The following is a 22,245-nucleotide window of genomic DNA, read 5'->3' on the forward strand; positions in this document are numbered from 1 at the left end:
TAATTCCACAAAGAAAGAGGAATAGAAGATAGTTTATAACGAGGAAATATTTCAGGTATTTTCAGAATATGTACTTATGTATTAAACTAGACAGAAAAACATGATATTATTATTATTGTTTATCGTTATTTTTTTAAGAATTTCATGAATATCTCAAAATTACATTTTGGTTTTATTTGAGAATACTAAATAATACTGTCAGTACTGAAATATAAACAGTTAATAAGATGTAGATATAACAACTTCTGCTTTAAAATTATAAACTAGTTTAAATAATTTAAAATATTAGAATACTCGAAAAATGATGTTAAATTCTTGAATAAAAATTTAGTTTATTTAGTTTATATAGTTTAGTTTTATAATTAAAATTAAATCATTTTTTTTACATTTTACGTATCTATTTTTAGGTTTTCTATAACTCTTTCATGACTATTTAATATTCTTTTCTATTTTACGCATAAAAAATAACTAATTATCTTCAGTGGAAAAATGCTATATTTAATATTAACTAAACATTTGAAAATTTCAATTAAAATTCCAAGTGAAATTTTAAATAAAATTTCACTTATATGAAATTCCAAATATTTGAAGTATTAGAAACACTTGTTGCGTTGCAGTGGTAGAGTTCTAAACCCATCGAGTGTAGCATTATTTTTCTCTGTCAGGAATTACAATTTTGTAGGGATTTACAGACGCTTTGGACTTACAGTTTAAGTATCTTCAGAAAAATGAGTAGCCACTTGTGAAATCTCCTCGTGATCTTCTCACTCTGCCACCCAGGTGAGGTCCTGAAAAATGAGCAGGACAAGGATTGATTCAGGCCCAGCTGGCTCGCTACGCGATCCTTGATGCGGGCGTTTGTGATCTCGGAAGCTGGAGCTTCATTGTGAGGAGACAATGGAAAAGGATATCGATCTGAAAAAGGAAACAGGAGCCTCAGAATCCTTGATCGAAGACTACCGGTTTCCTCGCTGTCTCGTTACCCGATCCTTTTTTATTTTGAGCCGAGATCTACTCTCTTCTTGAGTCGCGATTTCCTGGTGAAGTTGGGTTGTGGTTTGAATTTCATTGCATTTGTTTGCGGTAAAGAATTTTCTGTAGTAATAATGATCTAGGTCAATGTAGAACTTACGTTTAGATTTTCACGCTATATTTACCAGCAATAATTTATAATTATTTTTTAACTAGTATTTTTATTTATTTTATCATGCTATTCTATTTTTAATTATCTTCTCTGGACATTCTTGTTGTTAGTATTCTTAATGATGCGAATAAATATTGTTTATAGAAACGAAAATTAAGAACTGATACTTATTTTAACAGTTGAGAAGAAATTTAACCTAATACTACATGTAGAATTATTAAAAACGTTTTACTAAACAGAGTTGAGGTTCAAGTGAGTCTACTTGAACACTCCTATAAAATTATAAGTAGGTATTTGAAAATTTGGAGGATTAATAATTTCTGTTTGCAAATGTCACAGCTTTTCATGAATTATCGTATAAAAGGAATCTGTCTTGCCTTGAAATTAGCCCACGAACTGGGGCCATGGACCTTTTGCAAAATTTCGCAGGTAGGGTCTTATTTTATAGTGTTACTGTAAATTACTATAAATGATTTAATTATTTAATAAAGAAATCCTTTGACTAATGAAGACTAGTACCTATAACAATATCCAAGCGTGTATACAAAATTCGAGTAGGTCTGGAGTTTTAGTTGTGGTTTGTCCACGAGGTCAATGCTCTTCCTCCATTGAAGCTGTTTAATGAAACCGATTGCATAAGACGAGGACTGCTTCCTAGAAGATCACGAGTGGTTTTTTCTGAAGGCAGTTCGCAATCTCGTCCTGAATCTCAGGGGATTAACAGTCAACGATCACGACAGGTCGCAATTTCGGTATGCTAAACGCGTATTGTTGCGCGTTCGCGATTCGGGTCAAGTCCGACGTCACTTTTACATGCGTTTTCAATGACGTTTATTCGAACTATTTCGCTTTCGAGTTCCGATTAACCCAGTTCTAAGGTCTCTCAAAAGACAATTCTTTGATATCCACTTAAGAGAAGATTTTCTTAAGGGGACCTTCCTAGATTAATGGTTGACAAAGGAGGCCAGATTTGAGAATTTTTTCAAACGAAACTGAGAAACATATTAGTTCTAAATCTTGTGATTTCACTTATCAATATTTAAGGTATATGTGAAAATTTGTTCATGTAGAAGTAACGACTTTATTCAAAATCGTAGATCAATTAAGACACTTAAAAAAATTGTTCTCCATGGCCATCACAAAATCAGCTGTTTTAGTTCTTTAAAGTAAAAGAGTCAGAGCTTTTTAATTTATAAAAATACCAAAAAATACAAAAAATGATAGTTACTGTCTGGAAAAAATTGTAATTTCCTTGAAAAATTGGGTTCTTTTTTCTCTCATAAAAATTAGAATTTTCGAACATTGGCTTACTGTTAGTTCTAATTTAGGTAAGAAAATGTTATTTACTGTTTGGACGAAAATGAATTTTCTAAATTGAACTTTCAATGTGATAGCTGCACGTCGATCGTAGACATTTTTTCGAAATGAGGTTAAATTGGAACGGACATCCGTGATTTCCGTTGTTAAGGTTGTATACGAGCCCTCGTCAAGAAGAACACTTGTTACTCGGGAGAAGGGACGGATGTCTGTATTATTAAACTAAGCGCGCCTTTTTCATGAGCCACGTGCGTGAGTTGCGCCATTTACAATAGACACAATTGTGTCCTCGCAACTGCTGACAATACTTACTTCTTCTAGGCTCGTGTGTTCGTTGGATTGACTGGTTTCCCGTTTCCATTTCTCAATCGTTACGAATCGTCGTGACTTTCTAGTGAAAAGACATTTGGGACGATTGGGAGACCATGTGCTTCTATAAGAAATTCAAAATTTTTGTTCTTAGAATTAAAAGAAGCAATACTTAACTATACAGAATGTTCCATAACATGTGGGACCCATTTCGGGAGTTGATTGTATGCTTAAAAATAATGAAAAAAATTATATAAACACGTGTCGTATCTGTCTTCGTTTATAGTTAATTAGTTACTTATGGTCTAGTTACTGTCTATATCATTCCTGGTGTTTCTCGAATTTGTTGGAAGCCTTGCTCTATTAGAGCAACAGATTTTAAATGTCCCCACAAATGAAAATCTAATGGATTCAAATCTGGACAACGAGCAGGCCATGCAATAGGACCTCCACGACCAATTCATTTATTTGCAAATTGTTGATTTAAAAATTACCTAGCTACTGGGTTAAAATGCTACGGAGCTCCTTCATACATAAACCCTAAAAGATACGAAGTCTAGTATCAATTGGAACTTCCTCTAACATTTCGTGTAAACGCGTGCTCAAAACATCAACATACTTTGTGCCTGTTATAGTTTCCTATCAAGAAAAGAAATCGAATTAAAAGTCTTGATTATGAACTATTATGGTCTATGGGAAGAGAGGCAGAACAGAGACTTTGCTCTGTTTGTAAAATTAATTATATCTCACAAACAAGGACAGGTAGGACATGTATTTACATGACATTTTTTCATTCTTTCTAGGCATACAATTAACTCCATAAGTGAGTTCTACATGTTATGAAACACCATGTATAAAAAACAGTGAAATAGCAATGGAAAATTTTGGATTATAGGAATAACTTTTTGGTAATCTTTTGGTTTGGAATGTAGTGAACCCTTGTACATAGAAAGGGATTTAGTTCGAGGTTTGGACATTGGATGCTAGTTTTAAGAGATTTTATTTCCATTGGAAGTATTACACTATTGTATTGTAGAAATACAATTAACTTAAATGCAATTTTCTATGCATGTAACTTTTATTTAATTTTGTACGAATCTCTATGTACATGGTAATTCAAAAGAAACTGTTTTACATTATTTTTAGATTAGAAGAGGTTTCTAAAATTAAATAATAGTTAACTTCCACAATTTTAAGCTCTTTTAAAAGCATTTTCTTCGTGATAAACACGTGAAGTACGGAGAACATTACACATTTAACATCAAGGGATTGAAATTGTAGACTTAAGGTAATTAAGGCTCCAAGAGCCAACGCAAAAAGGCGCATCAAGAATTAAAATATGTTTCAACAAGTATCACGATTGTTGTGCTTTTTACAAGCAAGCACCTTTTTACCAGCAAGCGTAAAGACATAACTAAAATGTTAAATATAATTAACTGTGCATTCCTTCATACCTTCATTTTAAAACTTTATATTGTAACAAACAAGAGCTTTAATTATCTCTAACCTATAATTATACAAGTAAAAATATTGTCGAATTAAATTTCTTGAAATTAAAATTCCATTTTCTTTTTTCTGACGACAGTGTGAAAAAAGTCTTTCCCTTCCAAATTTTTTATGTCAGTGCTATATAGTTAACAGTTGTTACGTACTCTGTAATTTTTTATCCAAAATTGCTCAGAAAAAGGACCTGCAGTTTAAAATCTAGCAAATATGTAATAACTAATTCTAAAATGTCTTTAACAATCCAACGAGACGGGTCTCCAGAGTACCACCTTATCACCATTATTTGTGATTTATGTCGTACTGATTGCTATGGTCGAGGCAGTGTCATTAAAAGTCAAGAAAAATGCTGGAAAATGGAGCAATCGTTTGAAGACAAATCTCCGCAGTGGTCAGTGTCGCAAACGAGGGCAGGAATCGATAATTATATGTGTTTTAATTAATGCAGTGGTAACAGGCAGAAACCAAAAACGAAAGTTATCCTAAACATTTTATGAATAGAATCATTAACAAAAAGTTGTTTATTACTTAAGTTGAGTATGATAACTGTAAAGTCAAAAACAAACTCTAATGATATTGCATTTCTCTAGCTGTATTTATGGAAGTAGGAGTTCGCATAAACACCCGCAGTCTATTTATTTATCAGCAATGAGGTTCTACAAAATTGTAGACATTTTCCCAGATAGCTTCGTTTATTTTACATTTCATGCTTTTAATGTTCATTTTTGTTACATCAAGTGGAAAAATGAACTAAAATATGAGGAACATCTCAAGAAATATGAGCAATAACTCTATATCGAGTCTATAGTGTGCAACTTAGCACGCCTCGTATTAGAGTAATTAATGTTTTATATCCATTATGAGCAGCTGACTCATAATTCAAGTTGATTCATACATTGAAGACTCTTTTCCGCTTTAAAAATGAGAGGCAAAAAAGTGAGAGAGTACCTTCGAGAAGTTGAGTGAGAGTGATAGTAAACAGTTTATAGAGAGAAAGTATTTACTACAATTACAGAGCCTTTCCAAAATAATCCTTGTCAGTTTGTCTTTTTTTAAAATAGGACAAAAATACTGTAGTTATGTTCTACAGATTAACGTTTATTTTAACAAAATATTGGTCATAGAACATTATGCTGTGAATTTCTTTTCTGACCCCTAGAATATGTTCTTATTGATAAAAACGAAACATTTGACAGGGATTGTTTTTGTTACGAGCTCTTCAATTTATACAACAAACGCAGCACATTATTAGAAGTTAGAGTTCAGGGATATAGCTCCTTAGCAGATGTAGGTATTTAATTTAAAAACAAGACACACAATATAAACTATTAAAAAGTCTGTGCAATTTCTTTCATTAAAAAATTGCTTCAATTGTCGACAATTTCAGAGTTGTGAAAACGCTTGTGCTACATTTTTGCAGCTACATGCTGAATGCGTGAGGAGGATCACGCAGCACTTTCCACTTGGTTACAATGTAAAGCACGTGAAATTCCTCGTATGGTACGTTTGCCTCGTAACGAAAAATCCTAGAATTCAGGTTTTATAGCGATCTGTTGTTCATTTACGTAAAAAAACGTTTACACCTGGAAAAAGTGTCGACTGCTACAAATGAGAAACACATTCTTTCAAGTCATAGGAGGTGCGACTAATCATTAATTATAACAGAAATTGAAAACGTTATTAATGATCCGTACAGAAATTTCTTCAAGTATGTTTTTGTTGTTACTCTATTTTACACACATTCAGTGAATATTATTTGTATCAGTATATTCTAACGATGAATGTTCCCTGCTTCTGAGCAGAATGATCTGTAAGAGATTCGTTTTAGAGTTAAATTTACATAATTTTATGGAAATTTTATTAAGGTGTTGAATGAGTCCGAGTGAAGGTAAATTCCTTTTTTGCTGCTGGTTATATGTTTCTTGGATACACTAATACTTTAGAAGTAGTTAAGTGGTAAAATTCTGAAGAGGCTTATTGTTGGTTCTAATTTGTAGAGTAATTAAAATAAGTCTATAAGTCTAAGAGTAAGTAAAATAGGTTTAAGTTGTCTCATGTAAGATATATAATGTCTTATGTTCTATAGTACTTAAATAATTTTCGCTGGAAGTTTTAATTAACATCATTCATAACCATCTGAAGTAATATTAGACGTAATTTCATTTAAGCTGATCTTTATATTTAAAGAAAAAACATACAAAATGTTAGAAAACATTGTAGATCAATTTTTCAGTAGCAGAGGGAATAAAGATTCATTACAAAGAAAATATTTATAAATAACTTGGAAAATTATGGATTATGTCATTATTTCTATGCAGGTCAAGTTAATAAATTGTAAATATATGTTATTATTGGTATCACTATTATTCTTACTATTATACATTGAAATTAACGTTTTAATTAGTAAAACGTACTTCTTTGGAACAAAGTGTGCTTCTGCTTTTGTTTTCAATTAGAGCGTGGCAACCAACTCTGCACGAATGCCAGGGTTGTTTACCTCCTAGGGCACTTAGTTTTAATTCAGATTCCTACATTTTAACTATACACAGTCTTTGCTGAAACTGGGTGTTTGAATATTTATACGTTGTTTTAATTGCACAAAAAAGTGATATGTTCGCTGAAAGTTCGATTAGGATACGTATGTATCGCTTTTAGAAAGTAGTAAGACAGTTGTTTAAATACAAAAAATATGTACTTAAGAGAAATATGAAATTAGTAATAAATTTCACTAAATATTAAATTCTTTTTTGTATTATATTAGAGTGCGTAGATGTTCAATTTATTTGTATCTCACCAAAGGCACTAAATGATATATCGTTTTTTTAAATCTATAAATATAATATTCGCTATCGTGCTTTTATCACTGCTTTTACAATTCTAGGCATCCTGGCTATCTTGGATGCTATCCTGGAATCTTTGAAAACTGATTATAGATTCCAGAACAAAGTACAGCGAAGACACATTCTATAAATATTTAATAATCTGGAAGATTTAAATAATTAAATTATTCAAAACTGGCTACAGATTTCAGAACAAAATATAACGACGATACATTCAATAAATATTTAACAATTTGGAGAATTTAAATAATTAAATCATTCAAATCTATGCTGTAGAATACGTTAAGTGTATTGTATATTCCTAATGGAATGTATGGAAAAAGATGATTAAATATTGATAATTTGTATTACAAAATCAAAAGTCACTGAAGATGGTAGATATCCTAATACTTTTGAACAGAGATGTAAATAACGTGTTTACCCTTAAATGAAAGTCTGTTATAACTAGACTGCGAATTTTAATGCATTTAGGGACATTTTAAGCATACAAAAAATTATGGAATTCACATTATATTAAAAAGTATACAAAATATGGAAAGTAAAATACAAATTATATTATTTGAAAGATAAAGCAAATTTTTATCTTGATTCCAATTCTTTAACTGTGTTTATTAAAATTTGAAATTGTATAAAAATCTGCAGTATACTTATAATACTTTCTTTAATAATCTAGCCCTCATGGGAAATTTTAATTAGCATTGTGCTTGAAAATTTTCGTATATCTAGTCAACTGTTACCAATGACAAACGCGTTCTGGTTCGAGATGTTTCGCGTAAGATATGTGAATATTGTAGAGACGGACTAGGTCACTAGCAAAAATGAAAGTTCCAGCCACAGATAATTCTGGAACTACGGAAACAATAAATATCTGTGAAAGGGTGGCGCGACCAGTCAGACTTTTTCACGCAGCCGCGATACACGGGTGCGTTACATTTGAGGTGGCTTCATCTTAATTACAACCCTACAACCCTGTGCCTTATCAGCTTACAGTTAAGATCAGAATCATTTTAACATAGATTTAATATAGTATTAATTCAACAGAACCTTGATTAACCGACTTAACACCAGGTTAAATATTGAAACTTTGAAATATTGAAATATCGAATAAAAAATTTAAAAAAATTATTTCAACAATTTTTTGTGGCCTAAGTCATAATTTGAATTTCAGCCATAGTATTATTGTACTCATACCGTTAATATTTCAATTTTAATTAAGATTTGAGTAATCGAGGTTCGATTTTATGTGCATAACAAGTATTAAGATAAAAGTAGAAATAAAAAATTGGTTTCTACATTTTACAAATCATTTGTAATCATCTAAATTAATGTGTTTCATAATCATGTGCATAAAATCGTGAATTGATCGAAAGTTTTAATTCTTTATTAATGTGAGAAATCATTGAAAGTAAATTTTGAGAAGTGATGTAGATAATAAAAAGTAATTCAAACGATACATTTTAGTTTTGAAAACTGTGGTTCAAAAAAGTACAGTTATCAACATTTGACGATTAATTGTAGCTTTTAATCCAGCTCATACTGGCAACGCTGATGATGCACTCGTACCAGTCTAAGATACCTCAAGTGTCATCTAAAGTGTGTCAAAATAGAGATAAAAAACCTTAAATGCAAAGGAGTCAACAAGTCTAAGAAATTTGTTCCTTTTATCATTTCAGATGTGGAAGGGTCTGACTTGCGTGGACGACTTCTTGAATCGCGCCTTCCACAAGCTTGGTCTAGTGGTGGGTCAACATCCTGGCTACTTCGTGATTGTTCCAGTTCTCTTGGCCTGCATCTGCTTCACTGGCTACCAAAGGATCCATTACGAGATCGACCCTGAGTATCTCTTCTCTCCGATCAATGGCCCGAGTAAAACTGAGAGAGCGATCGTCGAACAGTACTTCAAGGTCAATTACAGTCATAGTTTCAACCTGGGTCGCATCACCAGGCCAGGTAGGTCTAATTTCGTAACCTTACGCAACAAAATTAGAGAGCTATTTCAATGCACCTTGAAAGCTACTTCCATGACTCCTCGAAAGCTATTTTCTTTAATTGAAGATTATTCTTCCAACTGCTGTTGTTAATTGATGTAGTGTTAATATTGTAATTGAGGAAATATAGTAGGATCGTTACGATCACTGATATTTACAGAATAGTGAAAAATGATTATGGATGCATAAACCTAGAACAGCTTCTTATAGTTACTATAAATAACTAAGAGGATAGAAACAAACTGTAGGTTTCATGAAAAAATTAGTTCTGAGTGTCTCATACCTGGGACAAATTTTCATCTGAATGAGAAATCACATCAAAATTCTGTACCTACGTTTTAAAAAGTATTTCTCAAGACTATTGAACAGTTTATGAACACAAAATCATAATTAATGCAATATGAAGGAGACGACAATTTCTTGGCGTCTATTACGCTCCACTTCATTCACTTCAGATCAAAAGCTCCTTCATCGAGATTGACTGAAGTTCAAGGAGAAAGTACACGTCGAGTTCTCTGACGATGGTTTTACCATTTCGTTTCCTCGTTTGCGTTATGGGCCGCGTAACTTCGCACGCTATCATGGGTTAGTCTCGTTACCCATGACGCACCGACGCGAGAACTTTCTCGTTCCATCGAGTCGTTGCTGATTGACCCTTCAATTAGCAGTCGACAAGGCGTTTCGTGCTGCTTTTTTCTTGCTCAATTTGTTTCGCTTTGCCTGAGCAAAGAACGCGATTTTAGAACGGCTGTTTCGCAGCTTTATCTATTGTCTCCAGGTCGATTCGGTCACGTGATCATCACATCGAAGGATGGGAACGAGAACTTGTTGAGGAGCGTCGTTTTCAATGAGCTCAAAGTGCTGGACGAGATGATTCGAAACGCCAAGGCGACGTACGAGGGCGAAGTGTTTACCTACGAGCAGATCTGCGCCAAGTGGCTGGACGAATGCTTCAGCAACGATGTTTTGAACATTACTTACATTGTGGAGTAAGTGTTGGCACAGTGTCTATTACAGTTTAAAGAGATAGTTCTGCAAAAATGTGAATCACGTTTCATGTCAAGGAATACAGTATTGATTCCATGTAAACTCACGACTTCCTACAAGCAACGAGCTTATAAAGAATGAGTCACTTGTTTTGAATTCTATGTAGTTTAATTCATGTTTCCTTTATCAGCGGTACAGTAAAAGGAATTGATAATGAACGAAAGCTTTATTCGCGAGCGTTGTCATTTACCATTTTTGAGAAGACTAAAATGGGGTTCTTTAAGCATGAATTGACCAACATTATGAATTCCACACTATAACTTTGCCAATAAGCAGCGAGTCTATATCGAAGAAACACTATTATTTCTACTATTGTATTTCTACTACTATCTACTATTGTAGTATTGATAAATGTTAGTCACCATAGACTATCGTATGTGAATTTTCATTTTGACGTTAGATTTGCAAGAAGAAATTGATCCCCTTAGAGCTGTATGCTAGATATTAGATTATTAATAACAATTTCGAACTAATGGAAAGTTCTTCTTAATCATTTCCCTATCTCGCTGTTTTCGGTGCTCTAAAGTTACGTGGCTATGTGAATTATATATGGTACATGAACAGTGAAGTAGTTAGGAAGTAAATAGTTATGAAAATTTGAAAGCTCGATCTTGTTACCCTCGTACATTTTGGGGTCTAAGTAGTTGGTAGCATTTTCCAGGGATGTGGAGAAGAGAGAACTGAATCTGACATTCCCAGCACTGTTGAACCCCGTTACTTGGCAGTTGCATTTGCTGCCTGTCTACTTTGGCGGAAGTAAAATCAACGAGGACACTACCATCGAGTCCGTACCGTCGTTACAGCTCGCGTACTTCCTCGCTGCTGACAATCCTCGTCAGGATGCAATGTAAGTTCATTATAAATTTAGATTATCCTACAAGTATGTAGACTACGGATATTTATGCAAATTTCTGTTTTCATTAATATTTAGGGATTCGTTTCACTTTCTACGTACTATAAAGTACATCTAACTTCCGATATTTTGTCGAATTTTGTACAGTACATGGATTTTGTATGATTTGGGATACTGAAATTTGTTATAAATGCATAAATACAGTCTACTTATAATTATATCGTTTATTTGCTGCAACAGTGATAACATTCAAAAATCATGATTTTTCGAAAAATGAGGATATAATTCTTTTTCATGTAAAAACCAGTTCTTTTAATATAAATAACTTAAAAACAATTATTTTTTGAGTTATGTTACTCTTGTAGCAAATGAGTGATACACAGCCGTCACAGTTTCTAAATGTTGCAAATTAATTGCTAACTCAGAGCATCATAAGCTCCTTCTACCTTGTTCGTTAATGAAACACAGTTTTGTCTCGTTCATGTTAACGAGAGATTTCTCTATTTCTGATTTCGCTTGTTAACAATGCGTCTACTTGACAATTCGGATTTGTTTATTCCTCCAACAGCGGAGCAGCTTGGGAAGAGGCGTTTCTCGATACTATGAAAAAACTGGAAGACGAAAATGTCTTCAAACACATTTCCACTGCGAGATTTGCCTCCAGAACTCTCGAGCTGGAGCTGGAGGAAAATACGAAGACCATTGTGCCTTATTTCTCAAGCACGTTCATCCTCATGGCTCTGTTCTCCGTGGTGACATGTATGATGACTGACTGGGTGCGTAGCAAACCTTGGCTGGGGCTGCTTGGAAACGTCTCTGCAGCAATGGCGACTGTAGCTGCCTTTGGTCTTTGCATATACCTGGGCGTCGACTTCATTGGGTTGAATTTGGCTGCACCTTTTCTTATGATCGGTAAGTGAAACTTTTGTACTGAAATATATAAGCCTCGCGAAAGTCAAACTGACTAATCTATGATTGAACTAGTACTACTTGGTAACTACTCTGAAAATTGGAATTATTTATATTGTATATGCACAGTGGGAGCTGAGGTCGTTATTTGAGTTTATGGCCTCGCAACAGCATGAGGAGCTCGACTCGTTAAATGAGGCGAATGTGTTAAATATAGAAAATTTCATAGTGCCATGTATATTGTTTTTTAACATCGATGGAAGTAGAGAAAGTGCAATTTGTTATAAGAGATGTGTATATATATAATGCATAAATCTAGACATTTTAATAAGGGAGCAACTTCCTGAGAATATTAGGCCTGGCATCTCTAAATTAGGTATAAATCAAGTAAAATACTACTTCCAAGTATTTTATTTATTCAGTAATTTATTGAATTTCTTTTTTCTTTTATATAAGTAGTAAAAGAGGGTTTTAGGTAAAGCTATGTGTGAAGAAAAATAGTTTTGTGTGAAGTAAATCCTTCTTCTTGTAGAATTCAAACTTAGACGTACTTTCAATAATTAATTATTCGAAGAGGGAACCTCAAATGTAAGCTCGTATTTTTGAACTTTCTTTTATTTGAGCATGTAGGTAGAATTGCCCTTTTAAATTTCTGGTATCTGTTGTCAAATATCCTGTATGGACAACTATTTGACCATATACAGCGTATTCGACAAGTGGGAGAAAATTTAAAGCATGATTTTAGATGTCGATATAAGAAAAATGAACAAAATTGTGTTGGAACCCTTGTTTATTAATTATAATTATTTTTGAGATGAGAATATGAGATTAGATTGCAAAAATTAATTAAAAATTTAATTTTTTCGAGAAATATTTGGTCTTACATGTTTCTACTGAAATTTCTGTATAAACTACCTGAAAAGTTACATTTTAAATTTCAGTATTCAATTTTCAATAACGCGTGGAAGTTAAAAATTGTTGCATATTATCTTAGCAATAATATAACAAAAGTTTATCTTACCAACGTCAGATGAAAAGTCTTTTCTAGTCCAGAATATTTAAACAAGTCCTGCTGCAAAATCCTATTCATGCTACGTTTCTACAACCTTTGCATATTTACTTTTATTGATTTCAAGAAGACACATTCTATTTAACTCCTGATATTTTCGCGGTGCAGACAGTCGAATCGGTATTCCTCGCGCGTAGATTCGCTAGCAGATGCCACTAAAGATTCCTAATTAGAGGATCGTTTCACGCGAGAGTCTCATTTCCATCGAGTACCACGCGATGGGTGTTGCACCTATAATGTCGATGCACTCTTTCCTTCCATCACGCACTCGATGCAGGTTAAACGAATCCTGTGACGTGGCGGTTCGCGTAATACCAGCGGGAATAGCGATTCCTGACATGTTCGACACTCGTGTTACTGAGAGATGCCGATGGAAAAGCCCAAGATCTGGACAGTTGCGGATCACGGTTGCGCAAAAACGTTCCCAGAAGAATAATGTCGTTGAGTCAAAGACGAGGCACGCGTGTCTCGATGGATCGCGAGAGACACGAATACTTGTTAGTCGGAATTTCCATTTTTTCTGATAAGTTTTGAATACATGTGAATAATCGTCAGCTTTGTATGGATTCTTCGAAAGATAGGCGATAGTCGTCAAAACCGCTGATGAATGTGAGCTGCATTTTTTCTGAGGGAATTGCTATTCGGAGGATGCTGTTTGAATATTCTGGGCTTCATCAGACATGAGTTTCTTCCTATAATGTAACATGGCGCCTGCTTGATGACCTAAGCTAGATTTAAGGGGAGTTGGGAATTAATAAGGTGTTAAATTATCGTGGCTTTTAAAGGCAGTTATAGACTTTAAATTCTAAGATAAGTTATTTGTTTATAATAGATACATTGGGGAACATTTTTATTTTGCAATAATTTGTTTATTTGGAAATGGTAGATTGAAAAATATATACAACATTATTGGATTTTAATGGATAGTATGATGCAACTTCTTATTAATTACTAATAATAAGCATCGATTTAATATTTTTAAAGTTATGCTAGAATATTCGACATATGTTCTTTAATATTCGTCTTACAAATAATCTATAATGTATTATCTTGCCATTTAGAGTTTGTAAATCTCTTCGAAAACCATTATGTTTGATAGCTTTGCAGAATTTTGTATTCCTATAATTTTGAACATAATGTATTTTAAGTTATCGATAACAGCTGCGTACAACAAAGTTAGGAATAGACTGACAAGAATTTTCAATGTCCCAATTGAAATACTCTCAGTTCTTGATGCAACATATATAGGGTATCTGACAAGTGTCAAAAATGTTAAGAGGTGATTTTACATGAAAAACAGGAGGAAAATCAAGAATGACAAAATTGTGTTTAAGGGTTTGTTTCTGATTTATTAGTTACCATAAGTACACCTAAAATACGTGAGCATTGTGTCTGACTTGGAACTATTCTACTGTCGGCGTGGTTAGTCAGACGCAGCGAAATCAGTAGAACGAGCTCTCAAGTCAGACACATTTCACGCGAATTTTAAGGCGTTTTCTTCACAATTAATATATATAACTCAAACACGAAACCTAAAACTCACTTTTCTCATTTTTGATTTTTCCTTTACTTCAGCGTGTAGAATTATCCCTTAATGTTCCTGACATCTGTTGTCCAACCCCCTGTATCTATTAATAGCATATAATTACACAATGCACAGTTGTAATATAATTACACTATGCACAGCACAGTATTCAGTGGGACTATAGGAAGTACACGTAAGAGGAAATTCCATCGAACCGAAACTAAACAAACTGATAAACTAGCACACTTGCTGAAAACACGTATGGCATATTTATTTAGCTTTATTATTTATCATCTACTTCATAATGCATCTCTTCCTCTTAGCACTAAAAATTCAATGAATAGTTGCTAAGCACGTTTGCATTGATGTGAGTGCAAGAAAACATTATTTCCCATTACACGTGTTTTCTCAAAAGTACATAAACATACTCGTTGACACTGTTACTCTACTCTCATATTTTACATTGTATTTACTCGCTATAACGTTGTTACTATCTCTAGCATCTTCGTTCGTTTTCTAGAATTACCGAACAATTGACACATAAATTAACTTCTGCAGCGTAAGTTTTACGCTCGATAAATTTGTTGTTCGTAACGAGTCTCGAGGTACAGCTAGTAATTTCCCACAATTTAACTAACTCGAACCCAGCATCGATACAGTTCCGCAAACAGCGGGACACTGTTCAGAGGGGGGGAAATGAGCGATTTCTCAACGATCCGGTTGTATACACGGGTGCAATCATCGTTGGTAATCAAGCGACTTCGGTCGCGACGCTGGGCGCAGGCGAGCGCGACGACGAAAGGGAAAAGCCGCCACGAGGACTTCCGCTTTTCACGTAAATCACCGTCACACGGTTATTCGTGATCCGATGATCCGCTCGGTGGTCGCTCGATCGAGAAGGAACTGGTGGACAATGTTGTAATGGCATTGTGTCTTGTTGCCTCACTTTTCCATGGAACCGCTTCACGGAACTTCTTCATGGAACCTTTTCAGCTAAACTTGCTTTTCAGGGTCCCCGCTGATTTTCAGAAATTACTAAAACCAATTTCCTTTAACAACACTACATACTTCAGATCAATATTTCATGAACTGTTGAAGACATAAAAAAATTCCTGGTGTGAATTTTGTATAATAGACTTGACTATACTGCGTTCACTGGGAGAACGCAGTTGCCGGTTGACGAGTTTTCGTACCCTTTGCGCAGTCCACGCCTACGCTCATTAGTTATTGGCTCTGTCACTCCCGAGCACATCTCTACCCATGAACCCCTTGTTGGGCCCTTGGAGGTCCTAACATTTCTAAAGAAAGTCACTTCTTCAAGTGTTAGCGCATAAACGGTGTGAAAGAAATTTTGAGCAAGCAAACGATATTCTTTTAGATTTTAGTTTTCTCCGAAAGTATTAATGCGGCTCTGTTAGCAAATAAAAATCTTCTTGAATATCGTCTCTGTCGACCGAAAACGTACTGGTACTAGTCAGAATTCTTACTGCGTTGCAATACCATAAACGACCCTAGATTTCCCGTGTCATAAACTACCTGGTCGCATCGAACATTTTGTAGGAAATCCAGGAAACAGTTCTACCGTTGCTGTTTCTTTATAATCAAATAAGCTGTGGATTCTTATACATTGATATCTCAATAAATATTGTTTCTTAATAGATAGAAACATTTGTTTCATTTGGACACTAGGTATACAGAGTAGAAAGAAGCAAGGCGTGTCCTTTTAGGCTCTTGAATCCTTCACCAATCTCAGTGGAAAAGTCAGTCGGGGCAATGGAAGCCATCTGCGTGAAACGACTGCGTTCTCTCAGTGAACGCAGTATATATTAAAACAGTTTTTATAGATAAACGTTGCAAACAAAAATCCTCACGAATTTAGAAACTTAATAATACTAAAAATTGAATACTGTTCAGGTTTATAGGGCGTGGGTGATTGTCTCGGTCATAATGACGTAGTCTTCAAAAATAACAGTGGTGTTTGTAAACAGAGGAAGTAAAAATAATTGTACAATTTCGTAGCTGCCGAGGCAAGTATATTACACTACTGTTTAGTAGTTAGATGAATTCGATTTCGCTGACAGCGAACGCAGAAGGGTTTCCACTACAGAGATTGCCCGTCCTTGCTTGAGAATTGAATAAACGACGCCCTGCGTTTATTAGCTGCTATAAATCGCTGTCCAAATGTAGACAGTCGACAGGGTGAATCACGAATAAATCGGTCATTCTGATTCACTCCGCGCTCGGTAACTGCCGGCTCGTTATCGCGATAATAGCACCGCGGTCGTTTTCGCAGTAAGGGATGAGTGCTGACGAATCACTCGATTCGATTTGGCTCACATTGTGTTTTTTCAATGCGTAGTCATTCATTGTGTAGTTAATTCTGTTGTGTAGTTAATTCTATAGCTGGGAAGCAGTTATAGTAATACCTCGGCTTAATGGGTCTAGTGTGAGACTCAAAGCTGAGGTACCCTTTAAAATTAAATCTTTAGAATCTAAAAGGACAGTTTTACTATTTTCAAGAGACTGTTATTAAATCATAGTTCGAGTGTTAGTCGATGTTTTACTATATTTGTTTTGTTATTATACTGAATAAGTATGATTTTGAATAAAATGAACTGTAAATAATATTGTGGTGTAATTAATTGGGGTTGTATTGTATTTGTGTCTTCAAAATTTATGCTTTCGCTTTAGTTGATTCATATAGTGACGTTTTTGGCAACGTTACTAGTTTGTTTGATGTATTATTTCTTCTTTTATAGATCACCGAAATATTGGAAAGTGATTAAAAAATGTTCGATTTTTTTAATGATTTGATTGATTTCTGTTTGTGATAGGAACATGAAAGAAATATATTTTACTTGAGCCTCTTAAACACAAAAATCACTCTCTGTTTTTCTCGTACTTTGACTCAACAGTAAGAAAGATTCTCGCTCTGTCCGTACGAACTAAACAGCAAAAAGTTTAAACATCATTCAAATTTATTCAATAAAATTACTTAACCATTGTGACAAAAAGTGTACCCACTCAAAGATACGAGAGTGATTAAGGGTTAAACAACATGAAATTATTTCACAAAATTTACGAATGGTTTAAAAGTAGATTTCATATTCATTAGAGAAATCTCAGCATGTACATAGTTGTTAATTTTGAATCGTACATTATTTTCTATGAATAACGAGATAAGAGAACGTGTTAGCAACAATTGATTATCATTTATAAAGTGTTCAAAATGGTCAGTCAACACATTAGTTCTACATATAATATGATTAGTATCTTGATAATAGGGTTGTAAAAATATAACTAATTGCAAGGATACGAATGGATGCTTCCAGGAATTGGAATTGATGACACGTTCGTGATGCTGGCGGCTTGGAGACGAACTAGCATCCTGAAACCGGTACCCGAGAGGATGGCTGCGACTCTGAGCGAGGCTGCCGTCTCGATTACGATCACTTCATTGACCGATATGATATCGTTTTTCATTGGTATCCTCTCGCCTTTCCCCTCGGTGCAAATCTTCTGCATTTACTCAGGTAAGCTTCACGAAAGTTAGAAAGCAGCGATCTATGCAAAGTTGCTCGATAAGAGCGAGTTCCAGGCGCAAGATTTATTAGGGTAGCTTGTTTTTAAGTGAAAGTCGGAAGTAATCGTTATTTTTCTAATATAGTTCCGATAAAAAATTGATCAACGCAATCTGTTTGTCCAGGTTTCGCAGTTGTTTTCACGTTCGTTTTTCATCTGACATTCTTCACGGGGTGCATGGCTATCAGTGGGTACTGTGAGCAGAAGAATCTTCATAGTGTTGTCTGCTGCAAGATTCAACCCCTCTCCAAATCATGTAAGTCTACTCTATATTTTGGTATTATTTATATAATAGAGTATTTGTAATAGTGTTACTGAGAAAGCGATTCAGATAAAGTTAAGATGAAAAATTATGAACATCTACTCTAAATACAATTCACGTCTTGAATTTTAATAAATGAGGGAACTGTTTTGGTTCTAAAAAGGTCAATTTTTAGGTGACGTAATTTACCATTCCTTCATATATTATTAAATGTATAGTGATCCATGAATATGTTGACGAAGGGTTATTCAATTGACACGTTCAAATTCTAAGGATATTTTACTTACTGATTAAAATTAAAGCAAATTATAATAATATATATAAATTAAATAAAATATATAACTTAGAATAATATCCTGAACGAATCTGTGGGTCACTGATATTTTACATACATGTTGTTATGAAAGAGTTAGAGTAGTAGTGGCACAAGATATAACACACAAAAACTGCTTTTAGTAATCAATAACGTACTGGTTTCGAAAAATAATGCTAAAACTGATAATAAGCATAAAGGATTTAATTGCATTTTTACTAGGAGTTACGATTACTATGATATAAGTATAAACATAACAAAAGGTTGTATTCTCCTCTATGACATGTCCCGAATAGAAATTCAGCAATGTCTCTTTCATAACTTCACGTTGACTGTTGCAACACAAAGACAGTTGGCATCTAGGACTATACATGACAGTGTTTACGAATAGACCTCTTTTTTTTAATCGATGAAACTTTTGCATATGACATCATAATTTTCAATTTTATTTACCTATTGCATTAATGATAATGATTTATTTCATAGAATTTTTTAACTCTATATTACAACAGATGTTCATACAATTTGAAACATTTTTTTTATTAGCATCGGATATAGAGGATATTTCTTTTATCTTGTACATACTAATATATTCGCTATTTTTGCTGACACAAGAAATATATCGGTAATGATTGAAAATATCTCGAAGCCTATGGACACCATTATGAATATTCATTTAGAGTAAATTTAAAATAATTAAAGTAATACGATACAAAAAAAGGTACAATTTTTCAATCGCCTTTAAACTAGCGCGATTTATTTCATTCAAGATCATTTAAAATCATAGTATCGCAGTTTCTTGAAGTCATCTTGATGCGCACTATAATGCTGCATCATAAAAAATACATGTTAATATTAATAAAAATGACGATGATCTACGAAAATTGAAAAAAACTGACCTTGAGAGAAAAAAACATGGATCATAATACATATTTTTAACTTTGAACTAAACACATTTGTTCTGACCCTTTTTTTGACATCAACAAAAATAACAAAGATAAGTTTGACGCTCGAGGAAAATTCGGGGGTGTAAGTGATATTCCAGCACTGATCAGGTCGTTAAATGTGTCTTCTGACCTTCGTTCCAGGGTCGTATTGGACCTACACTTTCAGTCTGCACACCTTTTCTAATGTTCGAAAATTGTACAAAATCGTCTGTAGGTTCAGCTCAATACAACAAAATGTATTAAGACTTTTTTGCTCTCTTTCTGCCTTTCAATATATCTGTAAAATTACAGAATCCTCTGATTTTTAGTTTGGCATGTAGGTAGATTAACTTAAAGGCATTATTATTGTAAAATGAAGGTAGAGGGAACACTATGTCATAGTACATTTTGTGCTTCAATTTGGATATCCTACTACCCCTTAAAATATCGAATGCTATATTTGTTACACTCTGTATATGTAGATCAATTCGGCTTGAGGTCCTTCCAATGATGTATAGATTTTAGTGCACGTTCTTTAGGTATGTTCCCACCTTAGACACTTAACATTCTCCTTTGACAAAGACTGTTCTTATTATTAGTCTCTCAATCCAATAATATGCAATAAAGACAATGATTTTTTAAGGCAAAAGCAAAGGATTTTTGTGCATTATATTGTACCCTGTGAGACTATCATAAATAAAAGATTTTCAATTTCCATCTTATTACATAGAATATCTTGCAATACATACATTTACCATCATTTTTAATTTTAGAGAACAGATTTTTTAGCAAATTCTATGTGACATATTTTTCAGAATATTGTAATTATATAATTTTCTAACATGATTTACATATTTTCTGTCTATAACAGTTTTCTTGCACAGGTGTGATATAGCATATAGCTTTAGAAATCCTTTGTTTTTGCCTACAAGAGGAAATCGCCCCTGTCACGTAGTATATCTGGCATTTCCCACCATTAAGTGGATGATAAGCCGATACAAAGCAACGCAGCTAAAAAGTCGAAATAAAAAGCAACGTGGAAGTCATTGCACGCACGTTCCTCCGTTGCATAATTCTCTGAGAATTTGCGTAGCCAGTAAAAGTAAGAGTCCAGTAATCGCTGGAGTCATTTCGGTGGATTACTACATCCGACTTGTAACAGCGTGGACGTTGGCGCAGGCTGGAAGGAACAGGGGCCATTAAACAGCTGAAGAAGACGTTACCCGGAATACTTTCACGAGCTTCACTGCCTCGAACGTATTATTCGATGTTTTTATTTGAACTTTCATTTATTTCCCAAGCCACAGTACTTTCTACGTTAAACGATCGAAGCTCTCGGCTACGTTTTATTTTTGAATCGGTGCGTTTTATTACATTCATCCTGAAGGAAAATGTTCAGAATTCCGAGAATGAAAGTTTCGATAAAGTTAACTACGAGGAAGTATTTTATTTTTAAAGAATGGTGCATGATCAGCATTGATCTATTCAGAGTCTCGTTTATTATGGCTTGTTTCACTCGTGAAAATTGGAAGGATCTCAATTGAATTGTTCTCAGACGATTAATAGATTGCAAGTTGACGTCGCTGTTGCATTAGACTGGGCTATGGTGATTGAATATCCGCTACATTGAGGGTGGGTTTAGTATTGTGCAATATGCTCTAGTAGTCACTATTCTTAGATTGATATACAGGATGTTCGATAACAGGTGCCAGAAATTTTAAGAATGATTCTACATGCCAAAATGAGAGGATAATAAAGAGTAACGAAATTGCGTTTCAGGCTTCGTTTAGGAGTTATTAATTGTAGCTAAAACGTCTAGAATTCGCTTGAAATGTGTCTGACTTGGGACTTATTCTACTACCGACGCAACGTGCACTAGCCAGGTCAGTTACAGCGATGCCAGTAGAATGAGTGTCAAGTCAGACGCATTTTAAACGAATTTCAGGCGTTTTCTCAATAATTAATATTTGGAAAATGAAGCCCCAAACGTAATTTTGTGACTCTTCATTTTTTATTTATTTTGACATGTAGAATCATCCTATATAATTAGAATAGACCATAGATCTATTTCTACTAAAATTCGAATAAACGTTAGTCAGAGAAAAAGTTTTCTACTACATAAAAAATTTGTATTACATTACTCAAATATACATTTTTTTGAAATGGAATTCAACTTCTTTTGGCTTGACTTCAGTCTCTACATTATTTACAGTACAAAAGAGATGGGGTAAAGTCATTTAAAACTTCATATTTATCGAAATATACAAACGTTTTTACACGTTCTGCTATTACATTCCAAACGATTTTTTACATTCCTTCACATTTTCCATTATGTTGTTTGTTTGTTCAGTACACCTAAACAATTGTTACAGAGGATATTAAGACAATAAGAAGTTATGTGATGGAATCGTATCGAGTAAACTCATTTAGCATCAACAGATTCATATCTTGGCCTCTTGTTTACTCAATTTAAAGTACATGTACTTTCTCTGCATAAAAAAATGATTGAGTTCTATTTAAGAAAAAGATGTAATTCATTATCTAACTGCGTTGGTGTATCCATGAAAAAATTGTATCTATAGAATTTGCTAAGTGGTATAAAATTTTCCTTTACGACTCTTTTGCAACTTCAATTAGAATCTAGAATAGAGACACTAG

The 22,245-nt window shown here is 33.9% G+C and overlaps 1 protein-coding gene across 1 annotated transcript in view; it reads left to right on the forward strand.

Moving 5' to 3' along the window:
- Ptr (patched domain-containing protein) overlaps positions 1-22,245 on the forward strand; it is a 56,169-nt gene that overhangs the window by 25,158 nt on the left and 8,766 nt on the right. The window contains exons 2-7 of the mRNA XM_076380732.1: positions 8,787-9,063; positions 9,880-10,090; positions 10,810-10,995; positions 11,570-11,913; positions 17,837-18,037; positions 18,211-18,342. Of these exons, the coding sequence (XP_076236847.1) occupies positions 8,787-9,063; positions 9,880-10,090; positions 10,810-10,995; positions 11,570-11,913; positions 17,837-18,037; positions 18,211-18,342 (1,351 nt within the window). The remainder of the gene's footprint in view (positions 1-8,786; positions 9,064-9,879; positions 10,091-10,809; positions 10,996-11,569; positions 11,914-17,836; positions 18,038-18,210; positions 18,343-22,245) is intronic.

Source organism: Calliopsis andreniformis, chromosome 6 (genome assembly GCF_051401765.1).
Source record: "Calliopsis andreniformis isolate RMS-2024a chromosome 6, iyCalAndr_principal, whole genome shotgun sequence".
In the NCBI taxonomy this organism is placed as follows: Eukaryota; Metazoa; Arthropoda; class Insecta; order Hymenoptera; family Andrenidae; genus Calliopsis; species Calliopsis andreniformis.